The 27947-nt window shown below is 42.0% G+C and overlaps 1 protein-coding gene across 2 annotated transcripts in view; it reads right to left on the bottom strand.

Annotated features, from left to right (window-relative positions):
- XIRP2 (xin actin binding repeat containing 2) overlaps window positions 1–27947 on the bottom strand; it is a 263945-nt gene that overhangs the window by 17273 nt on the left and 218725 nt on the right. For both annotated transcript variants that reach the window (XM_075317287.1, XM_075317289.1), the window contains exons 6-7: window positions 23307–23425; window positions 1393–10924 (exon numbers count right to left, since the gene is read on the bottom strand). In XM_075317287.1, the coding sequence (XP_075173402.1) occupies window positions 1393–10924; window positions 23307–23425 (9651 nt within the window). The remainder of the gene's footprint in view (window positions 1–1392; window positions 10925–23306; window positions 23426–27947) is intronic.

Raw genomic sequence — 27947 nt, 5'->3', positions numbered from 1 at the left:
CTGTAATGGCCACGTCTGTCTAGAAGGTTGAAGAACAAATTAACCAGTTATTGTTGTTCTTTAAAGAGATTCCCTGTGTGATGTGTTGTGCTGCCACCTCTATGAAGGTGAATGGCTGTGGGGAGTTGGACGCTTCCCTGAAGGCTGAAGTAAGTGTCGCACCCCCTGCCTGGGACAGGTCATAAACACAGGTTCAATCTGGTAAAATTGTGCTGAGCCCTGTGGGGTTGGTGTTTACCCCCTCTACAGGTTCATTGTCTATAACCAGGTAAAAGTTAGGTACAGTATCATAACCAAAAATCGGGTCTGCTATACTATCCATAAATTCAGTAATAGACTTATGAGACTAATAATACTGGTGTAGTACCCTCATAGAAAGAAGATAGCACAGCAAGTTCCTTTTACCCGTTAGAATTTCACTGGTTTGATGCACCCAGGAGGTGTTGTTATATATATCCATATAAATGTATATATATATATATATATATATATATATATATATATATATATATATATATACACACACACATATATAGTATATACAGTGTATATATATATATCATAAAAAGCTAAAATTGTATATAACGCTAGTTTATAGTGACCTATATGCCGTTATCCCTAATCATAAAACATGATGTGATTGAAGTCAAACAAGACATCAACTGAATGAAACTGGGAAAAATAGTGGAGATTTCCAAAATATCAGTAAACAAGTCTCATTAACCAATGAAAAAGGCTGAAAAAGCAAGAACGGAGCGGTAATCTGCAGGGTAAATTGTAAGCAAGTGTTAAATTCTCTTGCAGTGCCCCCTCAGGAGAAGTGGAGCATTACAAAGTGCATATTGCAGTCTATTCAATGTTTATCTAGTGCACTGATAGGTTGGCTGCTTAGGGGCAAAATACATTCTTTGTAACTGTTCGTCTACTTGGAAGATGACTTTGACAGCTTTTTACTTTCCTATCTTTGCATTTGCAGTACATTTTATGTCTGAATATTATTATTTGTTGCCTGTGTCATGTTCCGCTGTTAGATTACACGTCTGTAATTTCACAATATTTCATGCAATTAGGAAATCATATGCAGAAACATGTTTAATGGGAACAATTAACATGCAGACAAATATATGCAGAATATAATGTCAATTTTACCTTGCGATTCATCTCTGTTTTACAGTCAACACAGCAGTCATTGTTAGTCACAAACACACACACAGCATGAGGTTAGGAAGAAGCCTTCAGGAAGAAAACAGGAAAGAAAGTAGATACAGAAAAGTAATCTGTATTGTTAGTATTTAATAATGTATTATATTATCCTAATGGACAAGCAAAAATCACTACACGTTACAATCTTTTTAGTCTGTTATGGACTCCTCAAACCATACGTCTATTTACCGGTTCTGAATTCCTCCTGATGATAGCTGCTTATCACCTCGGATGTGTCTGAGACAGTATAGCCAAGACTCTTAAATACTCTTTCACTTTCTTCCCAGGTCTTTTGAAAATTCTTCAGTATTTCTTCTGGGGATTCAGTAGTTGAAATGTCGAGCATGTGACCTGATATGACATCTTCGTACGTTGGAGGTGCATGCTTGAATTCAAATCCGGTTTTCATGCCTTCAGCGTTCTGTGAAGTTCTTGACCTGGTCACCTTGCTCTCCATCTTCTCAACACCAGAGGCTTGTAATATAGTTTCCGGATGCATCATGGGTTTGAATAAATGTTCTTGACTCTCATCATGCCGATTCATAAATATTTGCTTGGAAGTATTCTCCCTGTGATCTCTAATCTGTTTTATTGGAACAGTCCTGACCTTCCCTTGTGAAGGTGGCTCATTAAATGCCCTTTGGCCTTCCTTGGGTACTGCCTTCTTGTGTTCACTTTGAAATTTACTACTTGGAGGCTTAAAATCAGAACTTGCACTTTCCTTCGATGTAGTCATGTGTCCTTCAATTCCACCACCTAGGGAAGTCTTCCTGGTAAAGTTCTCTCCATCTTTCATGTAAACATTTTTCATTTTTGTATCAAACACCTGATCTGTAGGGAGCTTAGTTTTCTGTGAGATTGATCTTCCATCCAAAGTATCCATGTCTCGGCCCAGCCATTTTGGAATGTGTGTTGGATCTTTCTCTGAGTGTGTTTGTTGTTTTTCGGACAACCTAGCTTCTTCGTAAATTTCTTTTCGGTCCTCCACTGTGCTGACAGTCACTTCTGAAGGAACTGGTGTAGTTCTCAAAGACTCTTTGGTGTGGCTTTCTATTTTAAGTTGCCTTCGCAAAGTAGCAGGAGAATGTACTATTTCACATTTTTTTTCAACTACAACAGGAATAGGAGTGATTGCTCGAGGTTGGGATGCTCCTTGAGAAAGTTTTACAGTGGTGTCTTTTAGTTTTGCCAGTTGTTCAGAACGACTTTTTTGTGGAGACGGTGAAGGAGATGATGATTTGGGTGTTGCCGAACGGCGTGGAGGCATTGGAATTGTTACTGGATCTTTAGGGAGTGGAGATGAAGAAGGAACTCTGTCTTTCAGTGGGGAATCAGTACGTCTTACAGTAGATTCTATAGTTATATAAGTAGGGGATGGAGATCTCATCCTCAGGAGAGGAGAACAAGCCCTAATATCAGTCTGCTTCATGTCAGTTGGAAGTCTTCCGAGGTCATTACTGATCTTTCTTTGCCTGCTTGTTGTCTCAACTTTTTTTGCTACCGTAGTAATTTGTTTTTGTGATGATTCGCTTTGAGTACTGGACACATTTTTTCGTTTCACAAATGAAGAGGATTTCATAGCAGCTTGAATATTTTCTTCCAAATTTGACTTCATGTCCATTGCTTGGTTTTTAATGTACGATACTTGCTCTGTAATATCAACCATATTGCTGGATGCCGCCAGATCTGCTATTTTGTTTTTTCTTTCCTGGCTGATTAACCAGGTGGGAACAATGTTTAGGAAAGTTCTAAATGTGTTAATACTTAACATCTGAGGATCTGATTCCATTTTTTTTGCATAAGACATTGTCTGCTGCAGCTCTTCACATTTTCGAAAGGATTCAATAACATCTGTGGATTTCATCTCCTGTTTGTTTTGTGATTCAGAATGGACGTTCAGGCTTCTTTGCAAGCTCTCTTTTGTGGCAGCTGATTCTTTTTCTTCTGAAGCAGAGTTTTTGGCAACACTTTCTACTGCTACAAGAGGTTCTTTAGAGCGTGATGGTGACGGTGGCGGAAGAGGGGACATATGGTGATGGATCTGGGGTTTTGCAATGTTTTTTGTTTTTTCTGTCTGACCAGCAGCTGCAGAGATGTTCTTCTTGACCTCAACTTCACTTTTTACTTGATCTTTTTTGATTTGGAGTTTTCTTTGAAGTTTTGGTGACTCTATAGTTTTGGTCACTGTGCCACCCAAGCCCATAAGTTGGTTTGGGACTGTTTTTGTTTCTTTCTCATTAGTCATTGCTTGGATGTTACCCATATTTTGAATCTGCTTTTGTTCTGAGATTTGAGACATGGATTGTGTTTTTATTTCTTGACTCCTCCTACTTTCAGTTTTTTTGCTGGTATGAGATTCTTCATGTACCTTCTGCCTCATCACAAGCGCTCTATGGTCAACATGCTGCAAACCTCCTACACTATTTGCATCTTGAACATTAATTTCAGACTTTGCTGTTTCTTGGCCTTCCCTGTCAACAGTACTAGTGATTTTAGGAGAAGCCACTCTTGTCACTTCAGACTGATCCATCTGCTTTGACTTTTCTATTTTGCTAAAAACATGTTTACTTGTATACTCCTGTGCACTCGATTCTTTGAAACCCTGAGAGCTTTGTTGCTGAATCATTTGGGCTTCTTTTGAGATTATTTGACCTTTCGGGACAGTGCTGGCTATTGTTGCCGATGATGATGCCACTGGTTGTGTCACATTTTGTTTATTTTTATTATATGACTCTTCAGATGCTTCAGTGGAAAATATATTATTTGTGTTCACTTGGTATTGTGTATTAGTTACCTCCTTTGTTGGTGTCACTGCTACTTTTGATAAATCTGTTGTCAATGAATGGGTGGTCTTACTCTCTGCTGAGACGTGTTTCCTTTGTATTCCTGGAGATGTCGAAACATAAACCTGAGATACAGTTTTATTTTTATTTTTTTCCATTTCTTCCCTTTGTTGACGGTATTTTTCTTCTGCAATCATTAAAGGCGTCTTAAATTTTCTGGCATATGTTTTCGGTTTCGGGATCGGCGTTATAGATGGAGACATCATACATGGAGTGAACAACCTTCTCTTGGGTTTTAATGTTTCTTCATGGATTTTTTCTAATTCACGATCACAGGTCAATTGATCTAAGTCTTGATCACTGAATTGAGTGATGTTTATATTTTCTGCACGTACAGAACTCATTGTCCCTGATACGGATGTCTTACTTTCATTTACTTGGCTAGTGTCCATGTTTTTTGTGCTGAGTTTTGATATTTGGGTTAAATTATTACCGGTTTGAGATGAAACGATAACTTTTTTCTTGGGTTTTAAAGACTCCTCATGAATTCTTTCAAGTTCCTGATCACAAACCATTTGATCATAGTCTTGGGCAATTGAATGACTAATGTCCTCAATTTTGTTACTGAATTCCTCTTCTTGGTCAAAGACTTTAGAATCAGATGATAAAGTCTGAGTTTTTAATTCTGGAGATATGACTGGTGAATACAACATTTTTTGCTTGGATTTTAAGCTTATTTGACTATTTACAGCTATTTCTTTATGAAGTTCTGATTGTTCAGAAGTTCCTGAATGAGACTGATTAATGTTAGATATTTGCTCACGTTCAGACGTCTTTGATTGTTTTGCCATTATTTTGCTTTCATTAGTCTTTGTGCTAGACGCAGTTGCTGATTTAGTATGAAAGATGGGCAGTTTAGACTTAGGAAGCACATCGGGTCCTTGATTTACCATCTTCTTATATTTTTCCTTTTCCGTAGATTTCTGTGCTACTTCTTTATTTGATTGTTCTGACATAAATTTGTTTAATTGGGTCATTGATTCTTTGCTGGTTATGACTGATTTCTCATGAGATTGAAAGCCCGTTTTTCTAACAGTTGATGCTTTGTTTTGCTCTTTGCTTTTTACTATTGGAGGTGGTGTTACTGGTGGTGGTGGATAAATATCATTATCCAACTTATCTGCTACTGGTGGAGGAGGAGACGGAAAATATTCGGGTTCAGTGTATGCTTTAAGAGAAAAATGAATTGGCAATGGTGGTGGCGGTGGTGGCGGAGGGGGTGGAGGAGTAGGTGCAAGTGGAGGTTCTACCACCGAAGGTGGTAATTGTGGGGGAGGAGGTGGAAAGCTAATTAATTTATTTTCCATATCATTTGTAGCTTTCATATTCTTTGTCAGCTGATGACCACCTCTTGTAGATATAGTTTTGCTGCTTTCACTGCACTCTTGGACTGCTTTTCTTTTGATCACATGTTTATTTTGAGTTTCGTTTTGCAAAGAAATCTTATCCAGCGATTGATCTTCTCTCTGTGAAATATCTACATTGTTATTGATAGTATCCAAAACCTGTGCATTCTGAATGTTGTATGTATTGCCCGAAACCATTTTTGTGGACTGGAGAGATTGCTTATTTGTCACATGCTTCTTACTAAGGTCTGATTTTTGGAAGCTTCTAGTATCAGTCACATCCACTACGGTGGTTCTAGCAGACTTGGCACTGGAAACCAGTTTACTTTCATTCGTTATCTTATTTTGGTTGATTAGGTCCATATGTGACTTCTCTTTTTGAATCTTGTTAAAGTCTTCAACAGAGAAACTTTGCTCTCCAGGAAATTCTACGATTTGGGCATCGGAATCGATCTTACTTTTATTCTGGGTTTTGCCGATTGAAGCTTTTTGTGAATTATAAAATTTTCTTTGCTCGTTTTTTCTCGTGTTAGTCACTTTCTGCTCCAAAGTATTAATATTCTGTGTGCTTTTGTAATCAGTTTTTATGTTAGCATCGGAAATTTTGTGTTGCACATTATTAACATTTTGTAGACTTTTTTGATCAATTTTGGATATCTGTTGGTTATCGATATCCACAGTTATAGCTTTTGAATCTGCCATGCCTCCTTTATAAGAAAGTTCATTTTCTTCACTAGATTGTACAAATGTTTTAATCGTGTCTTTCACATTGCCCTCAATGGTCGCTCTCCGTTGGACTTCTTGAGTGGAAGGCTGTAGAAATGTCTTCATTGTACTTTTTACGTCACCTTGAATGCTGACCTGATGTTGAACATAATTCCGTTCTGTGGAGGAGTCCAATAGACTTTGCTTGGTGGCACTTATATCACCTCTGATTATGTCGTTTTTTTCTATTTGCTTTACAGACTGTTGTGCTTCTTTCAAAGATTTCATTGCAGCTTCAACATTGCCATGAATAACCTCCTCCTTAACAAACTCAGTCTTCTGCTTTACAGATTTTTCTAAAGAATCAATGGTTCCTTGAATATCTCCAGGGATGACATCTGGCTTTTCCGTATCCTTGACTTGATACTGTGATTCAGTAAGAGACTTCAGTGTTGCTGGGAGATCAGCTTTGATAATCTCTTCTTTCTGTACCACTGCAGCCTGATTTATAGCTTGGCTGAGAGAACTTAAGGTTGCTTGCAAATTACCTTTAACAATTTCTTCTTTATTTGCATCAAATGATTTATTCTCTTGCTCAGTCATAAAAACCTTAACTGTATTATATACGTCTCCGGGGATGATATCTGTTTCATCAACGGTTCGTTCAACTTGGGATCGTTGCCGTTTAAGCAATAATTTTGTACCTTCAACATCACCTCCAAGAATGTCTTCATTGTTATTTTCTACCACTACATCCTCAAATTCTCCGTGAAGCTTTTTTAAGTAGTCTAACGCTCCGGATTCAATGCAAGTTGTAAAAAACTGGACATTTCCTCTTTCTGAATCTTCTATTCTAACCTTATCTCTCTTTTCTCCAGTTATGACAGAGGTCTTTAAGTTGTAAATTGCACGTTTTATATCCCCACTTATTACTTCATCCCGCTGAATATCACGGTTGTCATCCTTATTAAATAGAGAGTAGATCGTCATTTTTATATCACCTTTCTCGCTCTCTTGAATAAGAATTCCTTGCTTCACAAAATCTTCATTTCTGAGAAGGTTTTTTATGGCTTCCTGGATATCTCCTCCAATAATGTCCTCCTGCATTCCTTGTATGTCAGATGATTGATTAATTAACTGTGATTTTGTCAAATTGATGTTGCCCTTTTCTTCCTCATTTAACAGAACTGTTCTTTCAGTAGATGATTGCTGAGACAGCAAGTTCATCATTATATTACGAAGATCTCCCCTTATAATCTCTTGCTTTTCTATCTTTGGAACTTCCTGATTCATTAGATGAAACTTGGCCATACGGACATCACCAATTTCATCTGCTTCCAAAATAATCCCATGGGACTTAACCATTTGTTGGCTGTACAATTCTCTTAGTGTTTCTTGAATACTCTTTCCAATGACTTCTTCTCTTTGCATTTTAAACTCATTAAATTCATGTAATGGTGTGGTCTCAAAAAGCCATGTTGTTGTTCTAACATCAGCTTGTGGAATTTCTTCCTTCAGTGTTTTTCTCTCAGTTTCATCAATTTCTCGAATTGAATCCAAGTTTTGATTTTCAAAAAGCCACACAGCTTCTTGCACATCTCCCTTTTGGATATCTTCCATTGTCACTCTCTTTATGTCTTCATAATTTTCTCCATGAAGTTCATTGAGAGTGTGGGTTTCGAACAACCAAGTAGATGTCTTAACGTTGCCCTTTTTTATCTCACTAATGCTCACTGTTCGCACAAACTGGTTATTTTTCTCATTTTCGAATAGCTCTTTGTTGCCTCTTACATCACCACCTATGATATTTTCAATGGTGTGAAACTCTGATTTCTCTTCATCGGAAATCTTATCTAGCGATTGAGTTTCAAATCTCCATCTTACAGAACTTACATCTCCTCTTTGAATATCCTCCTGTGTCACAGCTTTGATAAGAAACACTTCGCTCGAATCATTGAAAGAGTCTAAAGGTTTTGTTTCAAACAGCCATCTTGTTCCACGAACATTACCATCGATGACCTCTTCTTTCTTTACCGTTGTAACTTCATGGTAAAATCCTTCTTTATCTTGAATAGCATAAAGGGGCTGAGTTTCAAACAACATAGTATAATTTTTCACATCACCTTTTAATATTTCATCCACATTCACTGTTCTGTTGGTACTTTCTGAACTCTCATCCTTAATTTGGTCTAATGAAAAAGTTTCAAAGATGAAACATCCTTTTCTTACGTTCCCACCTTGGACATCTGTGATTGTATAGGCTTCTTTATTCTGCTCATGATTTTCATTGATCCGATCGATTGAATGATTCTCAAAAAGCCATCGACAATTCAAGACATTTCCCTTTTGGACATCTTCAGACTTAACATTTTTCATTCTTTCGAGAACTTCTTGTGAACTAGAACTAATTTGATCTAGTGCTTGGTTTTCAAAAATATATTTCATCGAAGAGACATCTCCAGACTGAACATCAATTTCAACCACTCTTTTGAAGTCTTTCTTCTCTTCTCCTTGTATTTGTTCTAAATTTTGCGTCTCAAAAAGGAAGCAAACTGATTGCACATCACTACCTATGACTTCCTCCTTCTCCAAATGTGACCTTTCTGATTCATCTTGGATTGCATCAAGCGCCTGAGTTTCGAAAAGCCATGTGCAAGTTTTCACATCTCCCTTCTGAATCTCCTCACTGCTTGTCATCGTTACTTGTTTTTCATACAGGTCTCCCATCGGTTGTGTTTCGAACAGCCATTTACAAGTCCTCACATCACCTTTGACAATATCATTTCTCTGGTTTTGCACTAACTCTTCACCTTCATTATGGCTAAAGTATTTAATAGAATCCAGTGGCTGTGTCTCAAAAAGCCACTTTCCCTTTTTGACATCCCCAGATTGTACTTCTTGAGAAGAGATTCCTCTGATCACTTGGTAGTTTTCAACGCTTTCTCCAAACTGATCAATTGGAATTGTTTCAAACATCCATTGATACGTCCTTACATCTCCTCTCACTAACTCTTCTTGACGAATTGTTTTAACTTCGTGATAATGTCCGAATTTATCTTGTATAGCATACAGAGGTGTTGTTTCAAAAAGTTTCTTATTAAGCTGGACAGCTCCCTTATCAACATTTTCGATCTGAATTTTATAAGAGGAATTATCTGTTTGCCAATCTTCCCTCTCAAATGCATTTCTGCAGGTACTAACATCTCCTTTCTCAATTTCATCAAGATGGACAGTCTTAATATATTCTTTCTTTTCCTCCCTAATCTGTTCAAGTGGGCGCGTTTCAAAAACCCATCTTTGATGCCGAACGTCCCCTTTTTCCTCTTCTGTGTTGATTACTTTTTTAAGTTTACCTACTTCAGCATTTTCTTTAAGTTCATCCATTGGTACATTTTCAAATAGATATTTAGTATTACTGACATTACCACCTATTATCTCCTCGCCCTCTAGAGGTCTTTCATTAGCATTGTCTTTCAAAATGTCCATTGGTAGGGTTTCGAAAATCCAACATTTTTGATAGACATCTGAACCAATGATGGCTTCCTTTTGAGTAACAGAATCGTCTTCCTCTTTAATTGTGTCCAAGGGACGTGTCTCGAATAGCCACTTTGCCTTTCCTACTCCACCTTTAATAGTCTCTTCCATAGATATGCCCTTGACAACTTTGACCTGAGTTTTATCTTGATTAATCATGTCCAAAGGTTGTGTTTCAAACATCCATCTGGCTGTCTTAACATCTCCTTTTTCAATGTCTTCCTTGCAGATAGTTGTTATTTCAAGTACTTTCCCAGAACTGTCTTGTAAAACATATTTAGGGTCGGTTTCAAATTGTTTTACAGTTCTTCTCACATCCCCTTTAAAATCTTGAAGTTCTGTTCTTAGTCTCAGCATATTCATTTCATCAGAAGAAAGTGACCTGTCATTGTACCGAGTTTCAAAGAAGTATCTACCAGCTTTTACATCACCGCCATGAATATCTTCGGAAGCAAAAATTGTGTCAGAATCATTTTCCTTGTAAATTTTGTTCAAAGCGTCTAATGGCTGTGTTTCAAACAACCATGTTGCAGTTCGTACATCTCCTCTAGCAAGCTCCGGTACTTTTTCAGCTTGTTCCAAAGAGCTTGATGAATCCATTCCAAGGGCATGAATTGGCTGTGTCTCAAACATCCATGTTGTATATTTGACATCTCCTCCGGCTATAATTTCTTGTTCTCCAATGCTTTTAATATGACTTTGTTCAGGTGACTCATCTCTAATTGTATCTAAAGGTTGATTTTCGAAAACCCATCTCATAGACTGCACCTCTCCTTTCAAGATTTCATCCCATTCCAAATATTCTCTTTCGGGACTAAGACATTTTTGGGGGCTGCCAGCAGGATTTTCAAATACAGATCTTGTATGTTGCACCTCACCTTTTTGCTCATATTGACTAGTTTCAATATCTGAAACCTGATTAATATATTCTTTTTCTAAACTCTTCCTCACTTCTGGATGGATATGTTTATATAAACGTTTCAGCTCATACAAGTTTCTTTGCTTTGAATATACATCTTTGGGGGCACCTGATGCATTTCTTTCAGTAGAGTTTGGAGGTTCTGGGGACTGGGAAAAATCTGCTATTTCATCTGTCTCTAAAATATCAGGAGGAGGAGGAGGAGGAAGTGGAAACTCTTCTAAACTTCCAAAACGGACAGACTTAGTTTGAGCAGATTTTGCTGTGTGTTCCGTTTTCAATGATGAACTTATACCATCATGGACTCTGCTTGCTGTGGCAGAGATGTTGGTATTTACCTCTGGCCATTCAAATTCTGGATGGTCATTATATATCTTGAGGGAATAAAATACAATAATTTAAGCTCCAAGATCTACAATTGCTTTAACAAAAAAGCATTGACTATCTATAATTTTATCAGTAATGATTTAACAATAATTAAAGTGGATTCCCCATATTCTAAAATTGCTGACAATTTACAGTGACATCAGAAGTTTTGTTCTGGGCGATTCTAGATGCTTTGACCCTTACTGAACATTTACTATGAAAGAGTACAAACTCTCAAATTAACTCTGTGCCCCTAGGTCTCTGATCAGCTTTACATGGCTCTTCTGGTCCTTGGAGCGAGCTGTGACCATGGCTATAAAAAGTCTATTGGGCAATACATTTTTCAATCAGAGCTGAACAAGTCTCAACCAAAATCTTAACAACAATGTCAAACTGGGATGGCAAGAGCCCACCAGTAACATTGAATCTAGGGGCCCACTTGATCCTAGTACAGACGTTCACTTCTGTTTCTACATAGTATTAAACTAGTAGAAACCCCCTTGACAAAGTGAGCAATTAGACATGCGAAACGTGCGTTGGGGTACCCATTGGAGCTCCCTGCACCTGACTCATCTGGGTAAATAATGCTTTTCTGGTGCTTATATATTACTTATCATTGCAGACTCATTATTATTTTTGACTGGATGTCTTTGTGCCAGATTTCCTTTATGGGTCTCAGGCCAAAGGGGACTTCATTTCAGGTTTTTTTTACCACTGGCCACATTTTAGATTCTTTACTATAGGCTTTTTTTGCCTATATTATGTGCTTTACTGTACAGTCATATCAAAAAGTTTGGGCACCCCTATTAATGTTAACATTTTTTCTTTATAACAATTTGGGTTTTTCCAACGGCTATTTCAGTTTCATGTATCTAATAACTGATGGACTGAGTAATATTTCTGGATTGAAATGAGGTTATTTGTCCTGCAAGCACCTGGCCTATAAGCAACCTGAAGGTACAGCTGCACCACCAGGGCCTGGTGTGGACTCCAGTAGAGAAACACCAGAGAGGGCCTGCACAGCCTACCACACAGGGAGAGGGACGAACCATCGGTCCCAGCAGCAAGAGGGCCATTGCTAACCCAAAGTGCAGGGTCCTATAACAGCAAAGAAAGAGCAGGGAGTAGGCCTCATACTCGACTGGCCAAAGAGAAGACCCCAGCTACTTCCAGGCCGGCCGGAGCCCTCTACCACCTGCAACGGTCTCCCAGGACTAACCGTTTGCACAGTAAAAGAGGAGAAGGTAAAGAGACTGTTGTTTGTGTCCGGTCCTTTCACCGCCCTGTTGGCCCTGCACTACACCGCAACTGCATAGACACTTACCAGCACCAACAGTGTCCCCGGGGCACCGCTCCACCTGTGGGGAGCAGGACCATCCAAGCTGCCATACTACCAGCCCCGGAGGACTCATACAGCAGCGGCGGCTTAATAGCAAATAGCAGGTGGCGTCACGAAAACTATAAACTTTAATCACTCCCAACACTGCAGCCATATTAGTTGACCTCAATAGGGTACGGAGTCGGGCCCAGCCACCACTGACGTCCCCCGGACTAGTCCGGCCTGGCACCGAGTGTCCCATAGCCCTGGGGTGGGCGAGTCAACTTTGGTGTCACGAACAGGATGCGGCAGAGGAGGATTCCGCCGACCCGAGGAAAAGACACAGACCGGTATGATTCAGCTGGACAACCGATCTGCCGCCGCTGCAGCCAGGCGGGCCACATAGCGAGGTACTGTCCTTTAAATGGGCCGACCCTGGGGCCAGGAGCCAACCCCCAGGTGTAAGAAATCCCGGCTCAACTCCCAGTCACAGCAAGTATGTGGGAGGACGACCGGTCCTTCCTATTGTGCTGGATGGGATCCCTCTGAATGCCCTCCTGGATACGGGGTCCCAGGTAACAACCATCCCTTATAAACTGTACAAAAGATATTGGGCTGATTCAGACATTGACCATGGCCCAGATGATGATTTAACAATTGTGGCCAGTAATGGTCAGCCCTTGCCTCAAATTGGGTATAAGGAAGTAACCATTAAAGTGGGGCGGGTAGAATTGCCATGTCAGGGGATGATAATTGTAGATATTGATCGCAAAGAATCTAACCCACTGCTAACCATTGGTACAAATGTGATGGAAAATTGTCTTGCCGAAGTGATAATTTTGTTGCAGCAGGCATCTGAAAATGCCAGATCCGGGCAGCAGAGTGCCCTACAGAGGGAGATCAGAGCCCTGATGAGAAGGCAGCAGGTAGAGCTGCCCGGAGGATAAATAGGCAGTGTAAGGGTAAGTGACCCTCTCCCCATTGCAATTCCCCCAAAAAGTGAAATGTTGATAAGGTGTCGGGCAGCAATAGGCCTCAAGGGTCAAGATTACCAGGCCCTGGTGGAACCTGTGTATTCAGACAGTAGGCCTGGAGTCCCGATAGCCAGAGGGGTAGCAAACGTCCGCAAGGGAAGAGTGCCCGTCCGCGTCCTGAATTGTGGGGAGGAGGAGGCCAAATTGCCCCGGTATGCCACTGTAGCAAAACTGTACACTGTCAGTAACAATACCATCAAAGCAGTGGAACCCTTGATCCCGTCCGACCAGGCGGAAGGCAATGGCTCCAAGGGACAGCTGGAGGACTGGTGCCAAAAATTACATGTGGGCACCGACTCCACCCCCTCACACCAAAAGCATGGGGTTTACCGGGTGGTACAGGAATACGAGCGGGTCTTCAGCAAACACCCTCTAGACTTTGGGCAGGTAAAAGGGGTTAAACATCAAATCCCCACTGGTGACCATCATCCCATTAAAGAGAGATACCGCCCTGTACCCCCAGCACAGTATCAGCGTGCCAAAGAAATGTTACGGGAAATGAAGGAGGCTGGGGTTATCAGAGATAGTTGTAGCCCCTGGGCAGCTCCCTTAGTGCTCGTAAAGAAAAAAGATGGCACAATGAGAATGTGTGTTGAATATAGGCAAATTAACCGCATTACACATAAAGATGCTTATTCATTACCCAGAATAGAAGAATCATTAGCAGCTTTGAAATCAGCTAACTATTTCTCCACCTTGGATCTCACCAGTGGGTATTGGCAGGTTCCCGTGGCAGAGGCGGACAAGGAGAAGACTGCATTCACAACACCAATGGGCCTCTGCGAGTTCAACTGTATGCCATTCGGGCTCTGCAACGCCCCAGGAACATTTCAGAGATTGATGGAGTGCTGCTTAGGCCATTACAACATTGAAACCGTGCTATTGTACCTGGATGACGTCATAATCTACTCCAAGACCTATGAAGACCACCTGAGGCACTTAGCAGAAGTGTTCGAGTCCTTGTCAGAGTATGGCCTGAAGATAAAGCCGTTCAAATGTCACCTCTTGAAGCCAAAGGTACAGTACCTGGGTCATGTGGTCAGCGCAGAAGGTGTGGCACCTGATCCAGAGAAAGTCACAGTAATCAAGGACTGGCCAAGACCCACCACGGTAAAGGAGGTGCAGCAGTTCCTTGGGCTGGTGAGCTACTACCGAAGGTTCATAGATGGTTTCACAAAGATAGCAGCGCCTCTTCAAGATCTCCTGGTGGGCCAGCCAAAGAAGGCTAAGAAGCAAAGCCCTCCATTTGAATGGAACAGCCAAATAGAAGCATCCTTTGTTCGGCTGAAAAATGGCTCTCACTGGAGAAGAAATTCTGGCCTTCCCTGACTACAGCCAGCCGTTTGTACTGTACACAGACGCCAGCAACGTGGGATTGGGACCAGTTCTGTCCCAGGTGCAGGGAGGCAGAGAGACGGTGATAGCTTACGCCAGTAGGAAGCTTCATCCCACAGAAAGGAATCCAGAAAACTAGTTCCTTCAAGCTGGAGTTCCTCGCGATTGTCTGGGGAGTGACTGACCGCTTCAAGCACTATCTGGCGTCGGCCAAGTTTACCATCTTCACGGACAACAATCCATTGACTCACCTGGCAACAGCTAAGCTAGGTGCCCTAGAACAGCGATGGATGGCTCGACTGTCCAACTTTGACTTTACCATCAAGTACCGGGCTGGCAAGAAGAATAACAATGTGGATGCGCTGTCCAGAATGTACTCGAGTCTGGAGAAGACCTGGATGAACTGGAAGAGATAGAGTTACCAGCTTTCCATGGACAAGGTGTCTCCCAGTGTGAGCATGCTGTAAGAAGAAAGCGCTCGAGTCAGCAAGAGGTTTCTATCAACCCATTACTCCACCATAAATGGGAAGAAACCCAGGACAGTGACCCAGCCGTCCGATTAGTTAAAGAAAAGCTGGCACAAGCCGAAACCAATCTTGGTCCCGACGCTCCACAAGAAGCTCAACAGCTGTGGAAAGAGAGGGGAAAACTGTTTCTCTACAAAGGCAAGCTATGCAAGAGATATGTCAACTGGCAAACGAATGAACTCGTCTGTGGAAGGAGAGGGGAAAACTTTTTCTCTACAAAGGCAAGCTATGCAAGAGATATGTCAACTGGCAAACGAATGAACTCGTCTGGCAGATAGTGGTCCCACAGAGGGATGCTCCAATGGTTCTAGCAGCTTACCATGACAGAGCAGGACACTTCGGGTGGAAGAAGTTGGAGGTCCTACTCCGTGATCGGTTCTACTGGGTGCACATGAGAAAGGCAGTCGAGAAGTGGTGCAGAGACTGTGGTCCATGTAACCTGAGGCGGAAGGATGATTCCAGCCAGAGGTCTCCCCTACAGCCAATCGTCACAAAGCAGCCCCTAGAGTTGGTGGCCCTGGACCACGTGAAGTTAACACCAAGCCGGTCAGGCTATGTTTACGCCCTCACCATTGTGGACCATTACTCTCGTTTCCTGGTAGTAGTGCCTGAGAAAGACCAGACAGCCAGAACAGCAGCTCGAGCATTTCAAGCATACTTTTGTCGACCTCACGGTTATCCTGACTGACCAAGGCCCTGCATTCGAGGCAGAAGTGTTCCAAGAGTTCTATAACATGTACGGCTGTAAGAAAATAAGAACAACACCGTACCACCCCCAAATCAATGGATTGTGCGAGAAAATGAACCATGTGGTTATTGATTTGCTCAAGGCTCTACCTCTGGAAGAAAGAAACCAATGGCCAGAGAAGTTACCAGATCTAGTGGACTTGTACAATAATATCCCAGTAAACTCGACCAACTGCAGCCCTGCGTACCTGATGCGAGCAAGACCTGGCAGGTTACCTGTAGACTTTGAAATGGGAACTGTGTCACCTGAAGCGGTTCAAGAGATAGAAGATTGGGATACAGAGCGACAACAACAGTACCGCAAAGTTCAGGAATGCGTGGACAAGAACCTGTCCCAAGCCAGAATGAGACAAGAAAAGAACTACAATCAAACAGCCCCAGCAACTCCCTTAGCACCTGGAGAACAGGTCCTCAAGAAAAAGCGGAGAACACATAAATTAGATGATCAGTGGGAGAATGAACCCTACACCATTATTCCCTCCAATTTTGACAATAGTAAAGTGTGTCTCATAAGCAAAGATGAAGGCAAGACCTATCAAGCAGTTTCTAGAGACCGCCTGAAAGTGTGCCCTGAACAGTGCAAAATCCAGAAGGAAGTAGAAAAAGTACAAAAAAGTTCCCAAATTCAAGAAAAAGAGGAAGAGATGATCCAAACAATACTTGGAAAATTCCCCAAAACATGGACCCGAATAAATAATGCTATAGTGGTACCAGTATTGACATTCTCGCAAATGGTCAAACCAGCAGCAGAAGAGGTCCCGGATCCACCTGAAGACAAGTTGGTCCCAACAATAGATGTCACGCCAGCAGTGGAACAGGAGAATCAACCCCCTGTCGGTGGTGAACCTGTCGTACCCATAGCGAATCTAAGACTCCGTAGGCAACCATCACGCATACCTATCGGTTAGGCCTACCAGTAGCACTAAGGTAGCAGACACTCCAAATAGTCAGGGACAAACACCAGAGCTACGCAGGTCCCAATGCAGCACGAGGGGACAGCCCCCTCCAAGGTATAGAACATAGAAAATAGAATACCTAACAGAGTGTATATAGTTATTTAAAAATGTCTTGTATGTAATGTTTTATTTTAGGTGATTAAGTAAATGGACAATTGGGCCACTGGACTATGGGTGGCCAACACTTTAATTGTATATAGTTAGCACCAGTGTGCTCTTCACCCCTGAAAAAAAACCCGTCCGGCGTGCATAGAGTGGGGTCATCAATGCTCTGATGCACGCCCAGAGCCTACGTTGGGGGTTTTATCGCGGCGGGTCCCCTATGGAGCAGTGTAATGGACACCCGGCAGGGAGCCACACTAGACTCATTATAGTTGTTATTTAAGTTGTAACGTTTAAGAAAATGTGCCTCCCACCATGGGATGAAATGTTCAAATATTCTTGTTTTTTTGTTTCCTCAGTCCGGGAGTACTGGTTTTAACTAAGGGGGAGTGTGGCGCCCCAGGACCTGGTCGCCACAACAGTGTTGCCCCCTCAAAAGGGTTAATACTGAGCCTGGAGGTAATTGGGGAAATCATTGGCCAGTAGGTACCAACATCCAATGCAGTTTCTCCCTCAGGCCAGCAGAGGGAGCTCTGAACCTGGAGTTCCAGGGAGCATTCCTCAAGCCAGACCTGAGGGAGGAGTTAGTGTTCAGTCTGTGAAGAGAGTCCAGAGAGTGAAGATGCAGAGTGTGCTGTCCTGTGGAACTGGGGCCTGGAACTGGAATAGCTTGGCCGAGTGAAGCAGGATTGGCAGAGAGGCACAGGAGAGAATCAGACATCGGAGTCTGTGGTTGCCAGGGTGTAAAATCCTTCCCTGGCAGCGGAATCCGAAGGGCAGGAGAGCTGCAAGCACCTGGCCCATAAGCAACCTGAAGGTACAGCTGCACCACCAAGGCCCAGTGTGGACTCCAGTAGAGAAGCACCAGAGAGGGCCTGCGCAGCCTACCACACAGGGAGAGGGACGAACCATCGGTCCCACCAGCAAGAGGGCCATTGCTAACCCAAAGTGGAGGGTCCTATAACAGCAAAGAAAGAGCAGGGAATAGGCCTCATACTCGACTGGCCAAAGAGACGACCCCAGCTACTTCCAGGCCGGCCGGAGCCCTCTACCACCTGTAACGGTCTCCCAGGACTAACCGTTTGCACAGTAAAAGAGGAGAAGGTAAAGAGACTGTTGTTTGTGTCCGGTCCTTTTACCGCCCTGTCGGCCCTACACTACACCGCAACTGCATAGACACTTACCAGCACCAACAGTGTCCCCGGGGCACCGCTCCACCTGTGGGGAGCAGGACCATCCAAGCTGCCATACCACCAGCCCCGGAGGCCTCATACAGCAGCGGCGGCTTAATAGCCGCAAACCACAGGTGGCGTCACGAAAACTATAAACTTTAATCACCCCCAACACTGCAGCCATATTAGTTGACCCCAATAGGGTACGGAGTCGGGCCCAGCCACCACTGACGTCCCCCGGACTAGTCCGGCCCGGCACCGGGTGTCCCATAGCCCTGGGGTGGGCGAGTCAGAGTGGCATCATGAGCTCCTCAAAACAACTCTCAAATGATCTGAAAACAAAGGTTATTCAACATAGTTGTTCAGGGGAAGGATACAAAAAGTTGTCTCAGAGATTTAAACTGTCAGTTTCCACTGTGAGGAACATAGTAAGGAAATGGAAGAACACAGGTACAGTTCTTGTTAAGCCCAGAAGTGGCAGGCCAACAAAACTATCAGAAAGGCAGAGAAGAAGAATGGTGAGAACAGTCAAGGACAATCCACAGACCACCTCCAAAGACCTGCAGCATCATCTTGCTGCAGATGGTGTCAATGTGCATCGGTCAACAATACAGCGCACGTTGCACAAGGAGAAGCTGTATGGTAGAGTGATGCGAAAGAAGCCGTTTCTGCAAGCATGCTACAAACAGAGTCGCCTGAGGTATGCAAAAGCACATTTTGACAAGCCAGTTACATTTTGGAAGAAGGTCCCAAATTGTTATAAAGAAAAAGGTTAACATTAATAGGGGTGCCCAAACTTTTTCATATGACTGTATATAGTCTGTGGGTGAAAATGATACTACAACATCTGTGTTTTCTCACCTGTAAAGTACATAATTATTAGATGCTTCATATTTGTCTGGCTGAGTTGCCATTGTCTTATTCATTTGAATTGTCCTTATATGTTTTTCATTCATTTTAAAAAAATATCAAACAAAATTTGGATTTTTAGCACTATTTTTCTGTCCACGTTTTTCTCCATTTTTCTTATAGTATTAAACTAAGTAGTTTCATTAATAAATTATTAGATGATGATTTTCTCTATAAATATTAAATCTAGTGTTTTGGCACTGCTCATTAACACTCCTTCAGAGGGCCTCCCAGGGAATTCACCTACTCACCTGTGGGCCAGTAAAAGCCTGCTGAACAAAGGAAATTAGCTGTGTTTTTTGTATCCCCTTATTTTAGCAATATGTAGTAGTCTTAACACCTGGATTCCCACTGATCAAAACTTCTCATGTCAATGTAGTATATTGAATCTTAAAAAAAATGATAGTCACTCGTTAAATTTACATATAAAGAACTTGAATATACTTGAGATATAAAAGTAGAGCAGAATCTTTCAGATCCTCCAGGGGATAGTTACTATAAATCATACTTTTTTTTGTAAGGTACACAAGCTCATATATTGTCTACCCTTCTCTACATTCTTTAGCAAAATTCTAAAGTAATAAATGTACGGTGCAAATGTAAATGAAGGACTATTTTTAAACGTTTTTCAATATTACGATGATGTAGCTACAGGTATGTCATATTTCCTATTATTGCCTATTGGTGATATCAACAAATAATAGACCTCAGCTTATAGAACGTCATCTCTATCTATAACACGCAAGTTGTAGATTGTCGTAAGAATTGCAAAGTCGTGATGAATATGATCTACCAATTTCATCTAACTAGATCCCTTTTCCGTACAGACAAGGGGCACTTATTTTGGGATAATCCTCTCTCTGGTTTGGCACATGGTAACTTTGGTGGAGTGATACCAAGTTCGCAAGGTTGAATTGTATGTTTGTGAATAAGGGTAAGGACACACGGAGAGTAAAACAGCCCGAGTAGAATGCGATAAAAAAAATCGCTTTCCACTCGGACCCATGTTACTCTTGGGGCCGTTCCTATCTGCAATTATGTTCTCAGCCCTAATTGGACCAAGAAAACAGTCGCAGCATGCTGCAGGTGGAATCCAATACATTTTCACTGGCACCCATACAAGTCTATGGGTGCGAGTGAAACATCGGACTGCATTAGGATGATACCGGAGTGCAGTGCGATAATCACATCAGCTGGCAATGGAGGAGATGGGAATATTCATCCCATCCCTCTCCTCCGCAGCGCCCGCCTTATCCTCTGCAGCTGTGATCCGATTGCAGAATTGGATCACTGTGGCATGACACTCAGCTTACACTCGCAGCACAGCAGGAAGTGAGGGTCATTAGCATATTGCATCAGATGCATCACATGCCATACTCTCATGTGGCCCCAGCCTAAGGCCCCTTTCACACGTCAGTGATTCTGGGACGTTTGTGCTTTTTTTTAAACGTACCAGAATCACTAACATACGCAGACCCATTATAATGAATGGGTCTGCTCACACGTCAGTGATTTATCACTGCACGTGTCTCCGTGCAGCGTACCCGCGTGTGCGTGATTGCCGCACGAAGACATGTCCATTTTTTTCTGGCATCACTGATGTTCCACGGACCACGCAGTGGTGTGATCCGTGAAACACGTGCCAGAAAAAAACGTGCATTTAAAATAATAAACATTTTAACTCACCCGGCGTCCAGCGATGTCCTCTGCAGCCTGTGCAGCTTGCTGCTTCTGAGCCGGCTGATTACTGTCGCGCATATTCATTATGCGCGATACAGCCGACCCGGAAGCAGCTGCTGCAGGGGTCACCGCCGGCCGGATGCTGCATCGCGGGAGGATTCAGCACCACGGACAGCGGGAGCGGGCGCAGGTGAGTGAATCTCTAAGTGCAATCACCGGCCACGGAGAACGGAGCCCGGATTGCACTTAGACAACCCACGTGTGCTGAAATTCACGGCACACGCAGGGACATGTGCGTGTTTTACACGCCAGTGAAAAACGTCTGTGTTTTTCACTGACGTGTGAAACGGGCCTAAGGTTGTGTGAGGCAACTGACCCCAAGAAAAAAAACTGCTGGTTGCAAGTCAAACCAAATCACACCTAAAATGATGACAGAAAATCTTAAATGTGACTTAATGTCATGCAACCAAAGTCGCTGTTTAGACCGCAACTAAAAGGATCAGATATTAACATACAAAACAGTCACCTATAGGTGGCACTAGAAGAACAGTTTTCTCCTCTTATCTGAAGGGAGAATACTTTATTCTGCAGGAACTTGCCCCATAGACGGATCTCCACAAGGAAAATCAGTAAAAGTATCTCTACTTTTAGTGTGAACTCCTCAAGTGATTCTGCTACAGAAAATATTAGGACTCATTCAGACATCCATTTTTTTTCCATGTATGAGAAAACAGACTGATTTTTTTGATCAGAGCGTGCTCTGGGTTTCATCAGTTTTTCTCATACGTAGAGGAAAAAAAATCAGTCCACATTTTATTATTATTATTAATAATAATAATAATAATAATTTTTATGTCATCTGAGTGAGTCCGATTTTTTCATGGAGACATAGACTTGCATTTCCAATTTTGATCAGACCCTCGGATCAAAATTGTATATATCTCAGAGATTTTCCAAGGACCAAGCGGTCTGCGAAAAATCCAGGACATATTAGTGAATCATAGACTATACAGGTACAAGTTCTATCCGTGAAAAACATGAATATCACTCGCACGTGTAAAATGGATGTCTGAATGAGCCCTTAGGGTAAGTTCGGACACCTCATTCAGATTTCTTTAGGGAAAAATCTTTGGTAGAAATTCACAAGTCCTGTTGATTTGAAAAATCTAAACTATTTCTACTGCTACCTGTGTATGTTCAGATCTATTTCATAGCAATTTGCAACAAATTTGATGCCTTTTAGGCGGTGGTCAAATGTAGCAGAAATGTTGTGCTGCAAATTTTGTCATGAATCTAAAGTAAAAATGTTTTTTGTTATATGCAGATTCCTCCATTGTTTTACCCTTTGTATCTTTAGAGTTTGCAATGCAAGTAAAAGCTCTATAAAAGAGCCATGAAATGACATGCCAGTCATGCGGTGATAAAATCCTTTGCCATTCCCTAAAACCTGTGCAGTGTTTTTTTCACAATGTGGGAATGTGAATTTTTTTTAAAACACACAAAGTATTGTACTTTCCAGTGATTCAGATATTTCTGGTGCAAAATTTGTACTCAAAATCCAGAGTAAATTTTCTATATCTGAACGCGGCCCAATAAGCATTTTTATATATTGAATTTCTAGAATATATGAACTTGTGAACCCTCAAATCAAAGTCAAGTAACCAAAAGATTAAGCAAATTTGCAAATAAAACAGTCAAGTATTCAAATCAGCTCTGCTACATTTTTAGAAATACAGATAGGCTAAAAAAGAATCAAAGAGATTGTCCGATTGTTTCAAACTTTCTGTAATAAGCTGCTGTAGTTAAAAACCATAAACAGAGTATTACTTTAAGGCCGGGGCCACATGGGGGACTAATGCAATCCTCGCATGACACTCGGCTCACGCTGGCAGCACAGCAGGAATAGAGTGTCATGCGAGTGTCACTGCAACTGAGGTCTGATCATGCGATCAGACCTCAGCTGCAGGGGACGGGTCGGCACTGAGGAAGGGCGGGCCAGCGCTGTGGAGGGGAGGAAAGGATTTATCTCCCTCTCTCCTCCGTAGTTGGCTATTTCCATTCTCGCCCTGCACTTGCGGTACACCGGTGTACCGCGAGTGCAGTGCAATCATTCTCTCGCCCTATAGACTTGAATGGGTGCGAGAGAAAGAGTCGCGCATTACAATTGCAGCATGTTGCGATTGTTTTCTCGGTCTGATTGGGACCAAGAAAATAATTGCTCATGGTTGCCGACACACAGGTTAATATTGGTCCGAGTGGAATGCGATGTTTTATCGCATTCCACTCGGTCCGATTTTGATGCCATGTGTCTGAGGTCTAACTTTCCAGGGTTTACACCCCCAATCTGGTCTCTGTTGTTTGTCTGCAGCGCTGACAGAGCTGCAGCCAGTCAGTGAGCTCAGCAGTTTGAGTTGTCTATATGGTTATTAGTGGCAGCTTATAACTTCCGCAGCTTATAGAAAGTTTTCTAAAAGAAGACAACCTCTTCGATTGAAAAGTAGATAATAAAGTAGATAAAGCTCATTCATACAGACAAAAATGATCATTTCTAACACTTTAATTTTATATCACATTCCTATTTTATCAGCTTGTGAGAGTCATGAACATTACCTTCATCTGTTTTCCTTGTGAGACGGCGCCTCCACCAACACTTGTGCTTTTTTCTTTGAGAGATTTTTCATACTGTTCCTTGAGGACTTGTGCAGAAATTTTAGGAATTTCCATATAACCTGATTAAAACATAAAATTCAAAATAAAATACAAATACCAATATATTATTATTTTTTTAATTTTGCTATGTCATCACAAGTGTGAGCCAAAGGGTTAACGCCATCACCTTTATCACCGTTGTCCCTAGTCTCTAGTTTTCACTAAATGAATGGTTTAGGGTTGTATGTAACATCCATGCCGGTGACCTTGCATTCTTCTGCTCCTCTCCCCCAGCATGGTTGTTGGTTCCCTCACTTGTCTAGGTGTTCTGCTGCTGTGGTCCCTTCTCCGTCCCATGCTGCAGCTCTACGGAGCAACTGTACTCCTAGAAGGACATGTTCCTTTCTTAAAGGGCCAACATCCTCCTAACCCGGATGTACCTTACAGGTCAGCTGGGTGGCCATAGGTATTAAAGGCTACTCTGGCCTTTGAGAGGCTGCCTGGGCAATGAGTTATACTTAGACTGATTGTTGTAGTCAGGTTCACTAGCACTGTGCTTCTGCTGCTATTTAAGTTGGGCTAGTTCTGTTGCTTATTCCTGTCTGTATTACAGAGTGCTGCTGCCATTAAATCTACCTGCTGCTGCGAGCCGCCACCTCGGCCGTCTTCCACGATAACTGCTACCACTAAGTATCGTCACCACCTGCTACCATCCATCCATCTCGGATGGAGCCTCGATACCTGCTGCTGTTTTCCTTTACTGCCAGTGACTGTTACTCTCGTACGCCTGGGGCCAGCCAACAACACCAGTCTCCCGGACCAATCCCGGACCAATCCCTGCAGTGTAACACCTCCACCATTAGGGCTCTGGAAGAAACCAGGCTTAAGTCCATAGTCAAACCCCTCTGGGTTTTTGGGTGTTGCGTCCCAGTTGGTTTACTAAAATCCCTGCTTGCCCGGTGAGCATAACATTGTACCAAAATATGTGCCCATCCTTTCATTTTCTCTTGGCTATTACAAACCATTTTCACAAGATGTATGGCATGATATAGCCAGCTTTGAAAAAAAACCCAAAACAAAATAAAACATGATTCCTTGAGGTGATACTCCAACTGGAGCTGTTTATTCTACATGTGGCCATCCAGGGATGGATGTGATGTGGTGTGATGTGAGTTGCAGCTTTTCAAGGATATTATCATTTCAGTCTTTAAAGGAGTTGTCTCAAGTTCACAGATGATTAAAATTGCAAAGTGCTTTAACCCCTTGCCAACATTGGACGTACCGCTATATCCTATTTTGCAGTGCGTTTCTGAAAATGAACGTAAGGTACGTCCTGGTGATCGTGCAGGCACAGGAGCTGCCGATAACTTAGCTTAAGCAATATGGCTTGTGCCTGCACTGACACTGGCTGTTTAATCACCTAAATGTCGCAATCAATCAATAGCGATTACATCATTTAGGAAACTGGGAGAGGGAGTGCGCTCCTGCTCCCACCCAATCGGGACCCCTGCGAAGTGATCATGAAGTCTTGATGATTGCCATGGCAATCTGAGTCAATTGACGACCTCAGGTTTACTTAGCTAACAGTGGCCTGGTAGACCTTACCAACTGCATGGTCTAAAGGCCCCATCACACACAGAGATAAATCTTTGGCAGATCTGTGGTTGCAGTGAAATCATGGACATATTGTTCCATTTGTACACAGCCACAAACCTGGCCCTGATTGTCCACAATTTCACTACAACCACAGATCTGCCGCAGATTTATCTGTGTGTGTGTGACAGGGCCTACAGGCGTTCTGTCAGCGTCCCACTGATAGATGTAATTCTTCGCCATGTTTGCGCTTGGCAATACATTACACCATCTATCAGACTAAGACATTTTAATGTCCTATAAGCGGACTAAGTAAAAAAAAAAGTAAAAAAAATGTAAAAATATTTTTTAAAAATCCCAAAATAAATAACAAAAAATGTAAAAAACATTATACCAATAAATACATATATTTATGTAATAATAAAAATAAACAAAAATTACACATATTTTTGGCTTTATCGTGGCTGGGTATCAAGATTAGGCGGAACTGCATGCCGTTTTTTTTTAAATTATTTCTATAAATAAATTTTAAAAAAGCCGCATGGGGTCCCTTTTGATAGACAGCCAAGATAAGCACACAGCTGGGGGCTGCAGCCTGTAGCCATATTCTTTAACTGTGTTAGGTGTCACAATATCAAGGGATCCTACAACCAATTTTTAAAATGATTTATTTATCTTTACACCACTATAGAGATGCAGGCAGCGCGTGTGATTCTAAGCAGTCAGACACACTGTCACACAGGGTGGGGGCATGATCTGACTGCAACCAATCAGATGCCGGGCCTGCTGTTGGGCGGGGGAAGCAGTGAATATGTATGAGGGTAATGAGCGGCCCTGGAAGTAGTGTTACAGCTGCATGGGAGACTCAGTAAGTATAACACTCCATCTTTAGTCCCTATTTTTCTTTCTTTTTTCTTTTTTTTTTTTAATTATCCAGGTGACCAGATAGTTACACTGAGTTCCCTGAGAATGCCATGTTTGGGGTCAGTGCTCAGGTACTAGGTATCCGGTACAGATCCCGAATTTTACAGTCCGGGTTTGCCCATCATTACTCATCAGTTTTAGTCTCTCCAGAGCAGAGGAGAATTTAATTTATCCACGGCACTGAGAGGAGGAGTCAAGACAAGAGCAGTGAACAGCGGGATTGAGCCCTCAAATCAAGACCTTCCTGCTGAATCTGGAATCGTTGGGAGCTATGGTTAACCCCTTCACCCAGGGAGATTTTCTGTTTTTCGTTTTTGTTTTTCTCCCCTTCTTCCAAGAGACGAAACTTTTTATTTTTCTGTCAATCTTGGCATATGAGGGCTTGTTTTTTGTGGGACAAGTTGTAACCATAAGTTTTACTATTTAGTGTACTGGAAAACGGCAAAAAAAATTCAATTGCGGAAAAATTGCAAAAAAAAAAGTGTTTGCATTATTGTTTTGGGTTTTTTTTTTTTATTCACTGGGTTACCTATTTGGTAAAAGTGATGTGTTGCTATGATGCCACAGGTCGGTACAAGTACATAGATGCCAAACTTGTGTAGGTTTAATTTTATCTAAGGGGTTAAAAAAAATCAGAAGTTTGTCCCAAAAATGTAGCACACTTTTTGCATTGTCATTTTTTGTAATATTGGGCTCAGTGATAAGTTATATTTTTGTCTCAAGCTGATGTTTTTAATGACATCATTTTTGCACAGATCCTACCTTTTGATCGCCTGTTATTGCATTTTGCACAAATTTTACGACGACCAAAAAACGTAATTTTGGCATTTGGATATTTTTTGCCGCTATACTGTTTACCAATCAGATTATTTGATTTTATATTTTTATAGATTGGGCATTTCTGAACTCGACAATACCAAATATGTGTGTGTGTGTGTGTGTATATATATATATATATATATATATATTTTTTTTTTTACCGTTTAATTTTCCATGGGGTGAATGAGGGGGTGATTTGAACTTAGTTTGTTGGGTTTTTTTTTTAATTTTTTAAAACTCTTATTTTACTTTTTTATTTTATTTTACTAGTCCCCCCAGGGGACTCTAAGGATCAGCAGTCTGATCTATGATTCATTTCTGTTGAACAGAGATGCACAGCTCTGATTAGCAGAAATGTTGCTCTCCTGTTACAGCTGCTGCTCTGCCGGCTGTAACAGGAAATATGTCATGATAGCAACAGGAGTCATTAGATGACTTGTCGCTACCATGGGAACCCTCGGCTCCCTATGATCGAGTTATGGGGCCTGCGATGGCAGCGGGGAAAAACGCGTTTCCCGCTGCAGCAATTTAAATCATGCGGTCACATTTTGACAGCACGATTTAAGGGGTTAGCAGGCGCATATGTCTGCTGTTCAAATCAGCAGACATGTGCAGGAATTGCCGCCGGCGCACCGCAGCAGCCGGCGGTGATCACCCCTTCATGTGTTAGGACGTACCGGTACATCCTCAGTCGTGAAGAGGTTAAAGTATTTCTTTAGTGTGATAGTAGTCAGACATAAAAATTCCATATAAACCTGGTATTGCTGTAATATCACCTCTCCAAACAATAAAACCATACAATCATTCATAGCGCACTATGAATGGCATAAAAAAAATAAAAAAAAATTCTTGACCTGCTGTTGATTTGTTTATTCTGCCTCCCAAAGATCACAGTAAGGCTCGACTCACATTTCTCCTGCGCTCTATGCTGAGCGCTTACATCGGTACTTCCATTTAAATCTCTTAAATACATGATTGTGATGGGACCTCCGACAGAACATTCACTGTAATAAGGCAGATGGAAACACTATGGACTCTCTCTGGTCTATAATCAAGCAGTGTCTGGCTTTTTAGGCATTCATCAAAGAGTGGTCGGCCACAGTTTTTTGCACTTCTGAAAAGATGGAAGCTGCTGACCAGATGCCAGACCGAGTCTAGTGTAAGGCGGGCTTTGCACACTACGACATCACAGGCCGATGCTGCGATGCCGAGTGCGATAGTGCCCGCCCCCGTCGCAGCAGCGATATGTGGTGATAGCTGGCGTAG

Source organism: Anomaloglossus baeobatrachus, chromosome 7 (genome assembly GCF_048569485.1).
Source record: "Anomaloglossus baeobatrachus isolate aAnoBae1 chromosome 7, aAnoBae1.hap1, whole genome shotgun sequence".
In the NCBI taxonomy this organism is placed as follows: domain Eukaryota; kingdom Metazoa; phylum Chordata; class Amphibia; order Anura; family Aromobatidae; genus Anomaloglossus; species Anomaloglossus baeobatrachus.
This window is presented reverse-complemented; position numbering and strand designations above follow the sequence as displayed.